The sequence below is a fragment of the Strix uralensis genome, chromosome 26 (genome assembly GCF_047716275.1).
Source record: "Strix uralensis isolate ZFMK-TIS-50842 chromosome 26, bStrUra1, whole genome shotgun sequence".
Lineage (NCBI taxonomy): Eukaryota > Metazoa > Chordata > Aves > Strigiformes > Strigidae > Strix > Strix uralensis.
Window position 1 is genome coordinate 3,275,737 of NC_133997.1, and position 13,519 is coordinate 3,289,255.

General features: G+C 53.1%; 1 protein-coding gene across 1 annotated transcript; it reads left to right on the forward strand.

The window, feature by feature from the left end:
* Positions 1-1,124: 1,124 nt before the first annotated feature.
* Positions 1,125-12,761, forward strand: OAF (out at first homolog). The gene is given in 6 exon segments (XM_074851094.1): positions 1,125-1,206; positions 1,209-1,303; positions 1,306-1,545; positions 9,739-9,873; positions 10,441-10,621; positions 11,133-12,761. Coding segments are annotated over 6 exon segments (1,008 nt in total). The 3' UTR covers positions 11,408-12,761.
* Positions 12,762-13,519: the final 758 nt, after the last annotated feature.

Genomic DNA, 13,519 nt, shown 5'->3' on the forward strand with positions numbered 1-13,519 from the left:
TTCCTCGGATCTTATTTTTAGCGCTGCTATTGTCCTGAAATGTATTTCAAGGAGACAATTTGTTTGAGGGAGGCTGTGAGAATTTAGGGTTAAAACTTGTGTGAGGCCCCACAAAAAGCACTCCTTGGACAAGAGTGATCTCTTTGCCTGGAAGCGTGGATTTAAATGGTTGTTTCTATTTATTTCTGTGCTTCTCCTTGCAAAGCTCTTTCTCTGAGGCCCTGATCCTGCTGCCACAGTGACCTTTGTGTTTGCAGAGAGACCTTTTGAAATCAAAGGGGCCCTTCATGAGCATCTGCCCATCTGGAAGTGATTGCAGAACGGGGTGGGTGAAGGGCGGATTAGGAGCCTTTTGACTGTGAACTGCAGGGTCTGAAGTGACCCAGGTCCAGATGGCTGTGAAAGCAAATCTGAAGTGCCCCGCGCTCCATCCTCAGGGGCAGGCAGAGACCCTCAGGGGCAAGAACACGTCCTCAGGGGCAGGCAGAGACCCTCAGGGGCAAGAACACGTCCTCAGGGGCAGGCAGAGACCCTCAGGGGTAAGAACACATCCTCAGGGGCAGGCAGAGACCCTCAGGGGCAAGGACACATCCTCAGGGGCAGGCAGAGACCCTCAGGGGCAAGAACACATCCTCAGGGGTAAGAACACATCCTCAGGGGCAGGCAGACATCCTGCACGCCTCGCAACAGAGCTGTAACGGTGCGCGGAGAGCCTGAGCAATCATGTAAATGTCGCTTGATTCACAACACCCACATGTTTAGAGGACTCGGGGTGGATTTGTGCCGGCAGAAGAGCTGGGTTTGGTGTTACCGCTGCCCTCCCTTCCCCTTCCCAACTGCAGTTTGGGAAGAAAAACCCCCAAGCCACGCCAAGCGAGCGCGGGGAAGCCCCGGCGCTGGAGGGGGAGATGCCTCTCTCCATCCCCCCGCACCCCGCGGGCAGGCACGGAGCCGTGTGTCCCCTCCCCTCCCCTCGCTCCCCCGGGGGCGGCCGCGGCCCGGCGCTGCCCCTTTAACGGGGGGGCGGCGCGCAGCCTGCGCGGGGCCGGTCCCTGGGCCTGGGGAAGGAAGTGACGGCCAGGGGGGGTGGGGGTGGGCGAGGGAAGAGCCCGCCGAGGGCTCGAATGAAAAGGGCGAGCGGGCGGCGCGCCGAGGCAGCCCAGCGGGGCCGGGGCCGGGGGCGCGGCGGGCCGCCATCCCGGGCCGCCATCCCACGCCGCCGCTCCGCGCCCCATGGCGGCCCTGCCCTGAGCCCGCGGCGGCCGGCCCCGGCTCCGCGCCCCGGGGCGGAGGAGGAGGAGCGGGGGGATGCGCGGCCCGCGGAGCCGGCTGCCGGCGCTGCCCGCGCTGCTGTGGCTGGCGCTGGCCCCGCTGCCCGGTGCGCCGGGCCCCGCGGTGCGGGCCGAGCTGCGGGTGCGGGTGCGGCTGCCCGGCGGGCAGGTGACGGAGGAGAGCCTGCAGGCTGATAGCCGCTCCGACTGCGTCAGCCTGGAGCTGCGCACCGCCGACGGGGCCCTCGTCACCCTCACCGCCGACTTCAGACAGGTACGGCCCCGGGGAGAGCCCCCCCCGCTCCCCCATCCCCGCCAGCCCGGCACGGGGGGACGCGGGGCTTTCCCTGACCCCTCCCGCCGACCCCCAGCTCCCGGGAAGGCGGCGGCGGGGGGACCCGCGGGGGTTCCCGGCGGAGCTCCGAGCCGGCAGCACCCGAGCATGGTCCCTTCACGCCTCGCCGGGCAGCGGAGAGGGTGGGCGAGAGGACGGGGTCAGGGCTCCGGCGTGCGGGTTTTTGTGGGGTGGGTGCCGGTGGTGCCGGTGCACGGGGGGTCCCACCGCACCTGGGACCGACTCGGAGCCTGGGAAAACCCTGGCTGAGGGTCCAGGAGCCAGATCTGCTCCTGAGGAGTGGAGGGTCCCCCGGCACCCACTGCCGAGCGCCGGGGTCTTTGCAGTCCCCGCAGAGCGGTTCCCACGCCATCGCGCTGTCCCGGCGGTGTTACACCTGTCTGTAACTTGCCTCCTCCCTGGCGAAAATAGGTGCCAGAATCCTAGCGGGATGGATGGCAAAGCCTTCCCCTGCCCAGCTGCCCCAGCAGCTCTGCTTCTCTTCGCTGAGCTGGGAGCAGCACGGTTTTGCAGGGCAGAAGGGTCTCGGTGGTGGGGAGAGCTCAGGTTCTTCGCTCCTGGCTGGGGGTGACCATGCTCAGCTCTATCTCCAGAACATCTCTCCCCACGATGCATGTGGGATACGGGTAGTTCCTTAGGTGGGCTCCTGCTGTCTTTGGGAGCACGTGTGTGAGTTTGTGGCGTGGGAAGTGTTTGGCTGACAGCTGTCTGTGGGACTGACGACAGCCCTCCTCTAAGGAGAGCCTTTCCTCCAGCCCGTGCGTGAGAGGTCGCCTCTCTGCGGGGATGCGGTGCTTGCTGAGCCGAAGCCCAAGATCCCACACTTCTCGGCGGGAGATGGTAGCTTCTGGGCCAGCGTGGCATTCTTTGGAGCATGCCAAGCCTGGCTGGATGCAGCGAACTTCCTCTTGCACAGGGAAGAGCTGTTTGCTGCCATGTGGGTGGCACGGCTGTCTGGGTGGCACGGCAGGGTTATCTTGTTCCAGCCCTCCGTTCAGACTGTTTGCTCAGGTGGACTTTGGTTCGCAACAGGAGGAAGCTCAGACTCATGAGATAGGAAGGTGTTGTGTCCCAACCTGTTGTGAACCTTGGAGCCTTTTGCCAGGGATTGTTCTGGTGCCTCTTCCCCTTTCAGCCACGCTCTTTGGTCTTAGTCTCCTTGCAAGCCTCTCAGACAGCCCTCTTCCATCTGGAGGGTGCAGGGTCAAGCCCACCTCTTTCCAAGATGCTAGCAGAAGCCATGGTGATTTTGGAAGTGATGGTAGGCTCCGTGTACTGCATGTAGGAAAGCAGTCCCATGACTCCTGCTTAAAAAAAAAATAAAATTGTAAGAAGACATGGCACACCAGGGAAGTTAAGGGAAGAAGAGCTCTTGAGCCTGCAGAGTGTAAACTTGCATACCACAGCATATTCCTGGCCAAGGGAAATCCAAACTCATGATGGGTCCTCTAGGTAGGCCCTTTGGGAGCCTGGGATGTGACTTGGGACTTCTGGTGTCCTGAGCTGTTGATCATCTCAGCATTTTTCACCTGCTTTAGCTCTTCTTGAGGGGAGCTTGCTCTCAAATCTCATCAACAAACCCAACAGAGTGTATGTTGCCTCTTCTGTTGCTCTCATCCTTATTATAGTTGAGCTGCTTCTGGGGACAGGTTCTCTGAAGGTATCTTGACTTAAGTATGTTAAATCCTTAGCTCCATGCATCCCCTCAGCTCCTGCTGAAAATACAAGATGGTCCCTGGAAGGCTTTGCATCGGACTTGCAGAAGTCCATTCATAATCTTTAGTTTTAGAACAGTTGGGTACTGGCTCTCTTGGTTTCATGGCTTTGCTAGAAAATAGCTGAAAAAAGCCAGAAAAACATAAAGGACCGAGGAGATGAATTTACGGTGCAGTGAGTAATGATGTGAGCAGGCAGCTGCCTGGCCAGGCTTCCCCTCCTGACCTGTTCTGGCTGCACGCAAGCATTTCCCTGTTCTGCTCTGGTGCTCATCTCACTAATATTACACAACTTCTGCTCTCCAGAGAGAAGGTGTTGAGGCTCTTAGCCTTGGTAAAAACAGCTGGGGTTGTTGATCTGCTAAGGTTGTGTGGTCATGCTGTGGCCAGGATGCTGGGGTTTTGCACAAATGCTTTTTCCACTTCTCTGGCTTAAACTGCAGGGGGTTAGTCCAAAGGCAGATTTTTTTTTTTTTTTTTTTTCTCCTTTGCCAACAAGAAGTTGCTGCTAGACCAGGGGCTGGAGAAGAAAGGAGTTATAATGAGATCACGGTTCATTTCTCTTGACACTGGTGGAAGCTGGGTGGGACTTGAGCAGTGGTTGGGTCTTCCACAGAGGTGGGTTTTTCATTTCTCTTCCACCCCTGAATCCCCTCCAGAGCTGAACCTGAACGAGTCATGTCCTCAGAGCACACCAGGCTTTCTTCCCGTTCTGTAGTGCCGCACAAACTGGTCTGTGGGAGTCCAAGCTGGGACTTGATGTTTTCTGGGCAGTGCAGTAGTGAAGACTGTTTACTTTCTTGCAGTTTGAAAGAGTGTGATGAAAACACTTCTTCTTTCCCTGTGTAGTACTGTCAGGCATAAAATCTATTGCAAAAAAGAGTGAGGGGGGAACAGCAACCCCAAATGTTGTGTCTCATTTGAATAGTGTGATCTTGCCAGTTGTTCAATAGTGGCCTGAGAACAAAGTGGGTGGTTTTATTCCAAGGTCAGCACAAAGATATAGGAAAGTTTCTTTTTCCATTTGATTGCTGGAAAAGTTGTGTTGGAAACACAAGGGAGAAAGCATGGGTAATTGTATTTTAACACTTGCACTGCCAGTCCTTTCAGTTTCCTTGTTAATAAAGCTGATGTTATGTTATTCTGGGGTGGTGTTTTGAGAATTTCCTTCTGCCGGGCGTCCACTGTGTTAGGTGCTAAATGACCAGATGATACAGGAAAGCATCTGCCCAAAGACTGTATCTGTGTAATTTGGAAAGCAGTCTCTTCTCTGTAGAGATACCAAAAATATGAAAGGAGGAGCATTCAGCACTCTCTGGGAAGGCAGGAGGGATGGCGCATTAAACCAAGGTGGTGGTTGTTACCCTGAGCTGTAGTGAAGTATCTCAAAATGCTCTCTCTTGATCAGAGCACTCGAGGGCGGGTGGATAGTGGATAGCAAGGGCAGCGCGGCGGCTGCTGAGCCGAGCACGGGGCTGGAGGGCTCAACTCCTGCCTTACGGCCAGAGCTGCCCTTTGCTCACTCCACCGCTTTGGAGAAGTAACTTGTTAGGGAGGATCCAGTTTCGACAGTGGTCTCTGACAATTACTTCTAGGCATTGCTCACGTTGTGGGTGCTGAGCACAAGGATGCTTAACCTAGAGGATGATTTTCTGAGCATTGTGGGGATTTCTGGCTGCTCAGTGCTTGTAAGAGTCAGGGTCAAACCTTATTGCTCCTGAAAATATGGGGGTTTTTTTTCCACTCTGCCAGCACATCCTTAATTTGCCTTTATAGATACCTGAGCTTAAGAGGCAATGCACCAAAGTGCCTTCGTTCTAGCCATTTCCAGTAGGAAAGGGGTTTAAAACCATAATCCCCACCCAGGCAGGGTAACTCAGCTGGCTGGACCCCTGATGTGGATGCAATAACACATTCTCTCTGTTCACAATGACTTTCTGGCCAGCTGTAGCAGTTTCCCCAGGGCAGCGCAGGCAGGGCCCTGACCACAGCAAAGGCTGCTGACAGGGTAAGGAGTCAAGCCCAGGAGCATCGGTGTTACCCAGAGCCCTGAGCAGCTCAGCCCCTTCCATGTACCCCCCACTCTGAGCAGGCGTGTGACAACAGAGACAAAAGTGGGTCCCACAGCAGCACTGATGCGCTTGAGGGAGAGAAATTTGGCAGGAAAACTGTATGGGTTGTGGGGAAGAAGACATTGAAATAATTTATTTCCCTGGGAACTGGTATGCTCCACTCAATGTGAAGTTGAGATGCTGGGCTCAGATCTAGACCACACAGGCTTGTAAGTCTCTGTTGGATAGACCCGGGAAATGGGGGTTGAATTGTTCTCGCACCCCAGATGACAGTCCCTGGAGGAGCTGGCTGAGGACAGTGCGAGGAGGGAAGAAGTTTGATGATTTCCCTGCTCCTCCTTGCAGGCTAGTCTTTGCTGGAAGTCCTTTTCATAGGTGCAGGCAGCCTGGGCTGTTGGGAGTGCACTGATTTCCTTTCAGCCTTTAGGAAAGAGGAGCTGCTCTCCCCTGGCTGTGAAAGCCAAGGCTGCGGTTACCCCCAGTGCCATGGCTAGAGCTCGGCTGCAGAACTGGTTGTTCTCCGTTACACCAAGCATTTGTCGTCCAAACCTAAACAATAGCTGTAACTGTACCCGCCACACGAGTGCGGGTCAGGGCCAAGGATTCTCAACGCCCCCGTGATGAGTTCATCCGGAGAGTCCCCGCGTTGCAAAGGCAGTGTTCTGCTGGGACTTGTTCGCTGCTGGGAAATTTTGCAGAAACCCAGAATTAAAGGTGCCGTTTGTTGCCTTGGCCGGGTACCCGCCTTGGCACTGATTTGCCCTACTGCTGCTGGTGGGAAAGAGGTAAGGTGGCTGGGGAGGGAGAGGCGTGCTCTGAGTAGGAAGAACTTCAGTGGCTCTTTCAACGTGAGAAGTGTGACACGTTTTTGATGTGACAAGCTTGGGTTCTTACTCCACCTGAGGTTGCATAGCCAGGGCAGGGAGAGCTGGGAAGCTAGGGAAAGCCAAGCAAAGCTTTGAGACAGAGTGGTGAAGCAAGGCTGGGGAAAAGAAGAGACTGACTGCTCAGGAGAGAGTGGTCACTGCAGAGGACACACGTCCCAAAAAAATGGGCCAGTGTGTGGCACAGTTTTAGCCTTGCTCTGAAATCCACAGCAAGGGTCGCTTTGGGTTTACTCAGAGACAGGTAAAGGTGAGATTTTTCTCTTTAGAACAACACATGCCATAGGAGCCAGCTCCTCTAACAGAACAGTTTGGTTAAAGCTGTTCGTTGGTTCACTGGTTATTTCAGTGCGGGCAAACCCGGTCCATTCCTGTCTTTCCCAGTGCACCTCCCTCAGTATCAACAGGTGTGCTGGAAATCCCTGACACCTGGAGTTCAGGCAGCACCAGAGCCCTTGTCATGCCTCAGTTACTTGCTTTAGATGATGTGGAATGAGACAGAGCTGGGAGAGGGACGTGGGCCAGAAGCCCTGGGGACACAGGGAGGAGGAGAAGAAATGACCCCTCTCTGGGGGACCCAAGCCTGGCATAGCAGGGGGTTACAGGCGTGGAGGGTGGCAGCTCAGGGCAGTCACTCTTGAAGGCACCAGCGTCAGTGGGGCTGGTGGAATGCAGATAAAGATCTGGCTTTGCTGTTTCATGTACCTGTCCAAGCAGCTGGGCACAGAGCCTCTCGGATTCAGCTGGAAGGGGCCGCAGCAGGCAGGTGGGGAGCAAAGGACTGGCTGGGTGTGTGCCCGAGGACAGGAGGGGGGAGGCGTGAGAGCCATCAGCTGTGCCTTTCTGAGAAAGGAGAATCTGGGGCTGAAGGAAGGGATGGGTCACACAGTGGGACACCACCCCGTTGCTCTTTACTGTCTTCTCCCTTGCCCTTTCCTCCTGCAGCTGTAGCCCCCCCACTGCAAGACCACCTTTCCCCACCTTTTTCTTTCCCTACTTCCATCCCCTAACAGTGAGCTCCTTCAGTGATGATTTTTGCAGAGATCTTTACCAGAGGACTCGTCATGGACTCGTCAACCTATAAATCAGGAAGCACACAGAGATAGGCAGATAAATATTTAGATTAGCTGAGCAGCAGCCCCAGGCCACTTGCTCGCTGGTGTGATGGGAGCAAGGCTGGAGCTGGAAGGGATACAATAAGGTGCTTCGAGGGCAATACAGCAGTGGCTGGTGACCCTGTGCATGCCAGGCTTGCTCCTGGTGTCTGCCTTGGGTTGGAGGGGGGAGTAGGTGCTTGTCTCGATGCCGAAGAGCTGTTCGTTTGCTCCAGTGGTGCATTGATGTGACACAGATTTGGTCCTTCCTCTCCTGTGTGCTTGCTTGGAACTCAGAAACACTTAAAACAGATATTTAAAACCCTTGTCCGAATTCTTCACTGAACAGGGTCACTGAATCCAGGAACCCTGTGTATACTGTGGAAGTGGTGCCTTGGGACCTGCGCCCACTTGGGAGGGAGCTTACCTCTGCCTAGACTCTGCGGGGGCTCTGGACTTTGGAGGCAGAGCAAGGGACCTGCAGCTGGGTGGGATCGCTCGGGAGCTCTGGATCATTCGCTACAAGCAGTGAGAGCTGTGAATCTCTCACACATATCAGTGGTGAGGAGGAAAGAGAGTTGGATGTCTGAAGGCTAATTCTTAAATAGGCAGATCAGGAGGACTAATCAGTTGCTCAGCATGTTCTCATTTTACAAAAATTGCCTCCAACCTGGGAAGTACTGCACTGTTTTTAATCTCCTGCCTGTAGAGGTTTTCATCCCGAATGCAAAACATGGCTATCCCTGTTTGCGTTTTCCAGACTAAATGCTGATTGTTCAAAGTGAATTAAAATTAAATTCGCAGCTGAAGAATATGCCAGGGTCAGCTGCTAGTTTTAGTCTACTCATCCTTGGGCCCTGCACAGTATGGGAGCTCACAGCAGACGAGCTCAGCTGGACTAAATGTAGATCATTCCAGTGGTGCCAAGGTCTCAGTGGGAGTTCTCCCCATTAAAGCTGTCAAAAAATAATGATTCCATAGTAATTGCACAAGCATTTTTGGTGTATCTTTCTTCTCAAACTTCCTTCATGTCTTCCTCTTACGGCGAGTTTTCAGTCAGCAAATGCACCAGCAAAACCCTTTCTCCTGTGCTGGGGAGGGGAATGTATCCCAGATTGCAGCTGTTCTTTCATCTGTCCAGATGTGCACTGAATTGCATAACCATTTCTCTTCTGGACATGGAAGAGAAGGCAGGGAATAAATAGTGGGCTGTATGAGCTAGTCTGCAGAAAAGCTCAGCGCAGACACTGCTTAGAGCTTGTAGAAAAGAGAAAGGCTCTCTTCTTCTCAGGGCAGGATGACGTTTGGAAGAAGCTGAGCTTATGAGCCATACGACAGGAATAGCTCAGGAGGGGAGGGATGATCTTAGCAGCTTGGCATAGCTTCTGCTTGCTGGTCCCTAGCCACCCGTATCTGTCCAGTTCTCTGCGGAGGATGTTGTTAAGAGTGGTGGGTGCCAAAAGGCAATTAATTGCTCTTCGTACTGAGGAGGAGGCACCGTTCTGATCCATCTGCTTAGCCCTTGTAGTAGCATGGTCTGACACCAAGACAGGGGATGGCAGATTCCCACAGAGTCTACAAATGCCCCAGAAGCTGGATGATTTGATACCTGCATAGAAATCACCGTCAATCTGTGCCAGAACAGGGTATAGGGAGGTTTTGCTATTGAGTCTACGTGAAGGTAACCATGACTGGTTGCCAAGCTGGATTTGGAGATGGACTACAATCCATGTCAGAAGCTCTATATATAACATGCCAAAATTATTGACCCAGGTAGAAAAAGGAGGTCAGCTGCAGCTGATCATAACAGGTTCCTTCTGGCTTTAACAATTTAACTTTCATTTCTGTTCCACATGCTGTTGGGTTCAGGAGTAAATAACTTGTTCTCCAGGATGCCAGTTGCTCAGAAGCAAGTGAGGGAAGGCAGCAGAGAAAATTTGGGACTGCTTGCCCTAGGTAGTGCATGGAGACAACGGCTGTGTGATATTTGTTTAACAAAACAAAAGGAGACTCCTTGGAGGCTTGCCTCCCTGCTTGGTAAAGGATAGAAACCTCCAGCTGTTGTTTGAGGAAGACATGGATGTGGGATGTGACCTGGCAGCAATTTGTCCTTGCCACAGTGGGATTGCGAAATCCCTCACTTCTTTACAGGCACCAGTTATTACGCTGCAGGCTTTTGGGTGGGATTGAACCTGGGACTACACCCCTGTGCTCAGGTAGCAGAAGTATGAGACCTTTGACTTTGTTCTTTTGGCCGGAGCCTTTCTCTTTAACCCTGACTTCTGGGTTCACCCCACTGATGCCAAAGATCTGTGACTCTCACTCTGTTTATTTATGTCTTTGTCAGGAGGTGAAGATCTTCCGTGCCTTAATCCTAGGGGAGCTGGAGAGGGGCCAGAGCCAGTTCCAAGCACTCTGCTTCGTCACGCGGCTTCACCGCAACGAGATCATCCCCAGCGAGTCCATGGCAAAGCTGCGGCAGGTAAGGGGCACCCTGCAGCTGGCTGCAGTGCCGGCTCCATCCTCCAGTCCATCAGGGTTTCCTAGAGCTGTCCTGCCTGGATACCCTTCCCAGGCAGCTGCCCGATTGTTCAGCTGTTAGACCCACCTTTGATCACCCTTGCTGCTTGAGGGACTTGGTATTAAACTGAGTTTATCAATAGTATTGATCCTGTTCTACTAATATCCTAGAAGGAGGCATGATTTAGTTCAGCCTAGTCTGCATCAAAGGGCAGGTAGATGGTTAGAGCAATCACCATGAAAATCCCTGCCCCACATTGCCCAGTGAAGTAAGTACTGACTTGGGACCATTCGTCATGACAAAGCATTGAGAAACAATCACAGACAAATCAGAGCAGTGATAAACTCTCACCAGTTTCAGCATCAGTATGAAGTTTTTTAAGTGCCTTCCATCCAGAGAGGATGCAGGTGCATTTGCAGAGGAACATCCAGTTGCACATCATCTTATGTTGGCATGAAATCACAACATGCTATAAAGAATAATTTGTTGCAACCAGGATTCACGTTTTTGCTGTTTCATCCTCTGCAGAAAAACCCCAGGACAGTGCGGCAGGCTGAGGAGGTGCGGGGCCTGGAGCATCTCAGCATGGATGTAGCTGTCAACTTCAGCAAGGGGGCCCAGCTGAGCTCTCACATCCACAATGTCTGTGCAGAGGCCAAAGAAGCAATTTACACCCGAGAAGATGATGTCAAATTTTGGCTGGAGAAAGGTAAGTTTCCCTTGGTTTCGTTGGAACTGCTCCTGTCAGCAAGTTGGCACTCTGCTGTGATCTTCCCTGCCAGGTTTCTGGTGATCAGCGCAGATCGTTTGGGCTTCTCTTGCACTGTCTTTACAGTGGATGAGGCATGCGTATCGCTTGCACGGCGCGTTGCACCAGTCTGTTAGCATGTCTGACTTCTTTCGGTGGTGCTCTCCTAGTGAACCTGTTTAGGTGGGTATTTTCAAGGTAACCTTCCACCTGGTCCGTCACCCAAAAGAAATACGTTCTTTACACTGTTTGTGTATCTTTTGGCTTACTTTCCCCAGGGCCCTTTCTTCTCCCACGGTTCCTGTTTGGACTCATGTCCAAAGAGCCCCTGGAAATGCACTCTGTCTAACCTCCTTCTCCTCGACTGTCCTGGACAGCGTGCGGAGAGCGCAGCGCTTGCCTTGGTGGCTCTCTCCTTTGGCCTTGCCTTTTGGCAGCGCCCTGAGCAATGTCTCTCTGCTTTCTCCCGCAGGGGTGGATGGCTCCATGTTCGAGGTCCTGCCGCAGACATCGGATCTCCCTGACCTGCAGCGTTGCAAGCTGTGTGCAGACCGCTGGAAACCCTGCATCTGCAGCTACTCGCTGAGCATCGAGTGGTACCCGTGCATGCTGAAGTACTGCAAGAGTCGCGATGCTGGGGGCAAGGTTTCTTCTTACAAATGTGGCATCCGCAGCTGCCAGAAGGGCTACACCTTCGATTACTATGTGCCACAGAAGCAGCTGTGTCTCTGGGACGAGGAGACCTAGCAGAGCCAGGCCAGACCTTTTCAAGGGGCAGCTCATCTGCCTCCTGCCACCGTTTATGATGCTAAGGGCTTCCTGGAGCTGGCTGCTCCAAAGAAGGAATATGGTTCACAGCGGTGCCTTGTAACCAGGAGAGCTCTGTGTGTGTGTGCCTTTCCTTCTGGCCCCCTGTGACTCTCTCATACTGTGATAAGCAGGCTCAGCCCCCTGAGTGTTGATGCTCTCCTGCCGGGACATCCGGCTCCCTGGAAGAAGCAGGAGCCGCAGGTTTCTGGGGTGAAGCACCGGGAGGGGTGTGTTTTGCCCTGCTCTGGTGTTAGCAGAGGTGAAAGGAGGCAGCTCTGATCAGTTATCAGCCTCGAGCATCCTGATCCTGTCAGGGCAGGGAGAGAAATGGTCTTGATGACCTGGGTTGTCAAACATCTCTGCTGCTGAAGAAGCCCCTTCACTGACTTCACCACCTCCTGGTGATGCAACAGCACTTCCCAATGGGAAAACAGCTGTTTTATGGGACCACATACCTGAGCAAGGAAGGTGTGAAGCCTACCCAAAGCAAGAGCCTGCCTGTAGCTTTTCCTAGTATCCAAGTGGCTATTTTATCCTTCCTGTGACTAGAAGATATAATGGGGGGATACATCCCAGCAATGACTGTTGCCCCTAAAGGGCTGGTAATTAGGGCTCTAATTAATCCCTGTTTAGACTAGTGAAGGCCCAACTTTTTGTGTTGGTCCTGTGACTCTCCCACTAAGAAAGAAGCATCTAGAGACTTGTGACTACCATCATAACATTGTAGTTGCAAGGGGGGAGGATGATCCCAGGTGGGTTTGTGCTGTCGTTTTGAAGAAGACAACATCCTACATCTACGTCCAGTTTTATATCCTACTCTGCCAGCTATTCACAAGAAGCTCTTAGATAATTGTACTGCTTTGCTGTGCCTTGGTTTCCCCTATATGTAAAACAGGGACAACACTGAAGCTGACCTTGACCCTGGTGTATACCTGGAGGGCATCAGACAAAAAGCACTGCAGGAGTGCTGCCTGGTTCCCGTGTCCTCTTCCACCCAAGTTAGAATAAGCAGGGAGGGGAGAGAGGCTGTTGGGGTCATTGTGAACCCCTGTACCTCCTGGTGAAAAGCCTTCACAATGTGCCTTTTTGTCTAAAATACAGGAATTTTTGACAAAAAAAAAAAAAAGAATTTGGTCGCAATTATTTTTGTATTGATCACTTAAGGGGGGAGAAGGGAAAGGTATTTTAATATTGCAACATGAAGTAAAACACACTTGAAATGATTTTTTTTTTTAAAAAAAACAAATTATTTATCATTTGTAAGGTAAAATAAACTGAATTTTTTAAAGCATCTCTGGCCTAAAAGATTCTCTGTGCATAATAGTCTGTGACATCCAGACGTTTGGGGTTTTGATTAAGAGTTGCTCCCTTATGGGTAAATCTCAAGCCTGCACCTAGGACATTGAAGACCCATGGATGGGGGGGAACATCCTGCTGTTCGTGACCATGACCACGTATCGGTGTGCTCCTGCATCTCAAGCATAACGTCCACCAGCTCCTTAGTAGGGAGACAGCTGTGACTCTTCTCAAGCAGCTGTGGCAGCTTCGAGCCTGAGCGCCGGTAAGTAAAAGACCAGCAGTGGAGGCAGCTCCTGGGGTTAGGCAGGCTGGTGCCTGCTCTTCTCTCCGAGGGATCGTGGGGTCCCACGGGCGGATGTTCTCCAGATGTGCTGCTGCACCATGTGGCTGGAGGCTTGTCTGGGTCCAGCAGCCTCCATAAAGTATTCTTTGTCCGTTCCTCTGCAGCTATAGCTGAGGGGAGGTGAGGGCGGCAGAGTTTTGGGCCAGCTCAGAGCTCTAATTCAGCGGCTGCTGGAGGGAGAAACGTGGAGTGCTGATTCCCCCTAGTGTGGTGAACGCGGAGACGGGACAAGGACTCCTGCAGCCGCGGCCCTTCGCTTGCCCCCTTACTGCCATTTCTGGGGAAGCTGAAATTGCTGCTTTTTCACTTAGGGGGTCAGCGTTTACAGGGGTGTGTTCTCCGCTGCCTCGGCTCCTGCTGCGGTGGGACCCCGTGGGATTTGTCCCTGCTTGCCCGAGTTAAACCCG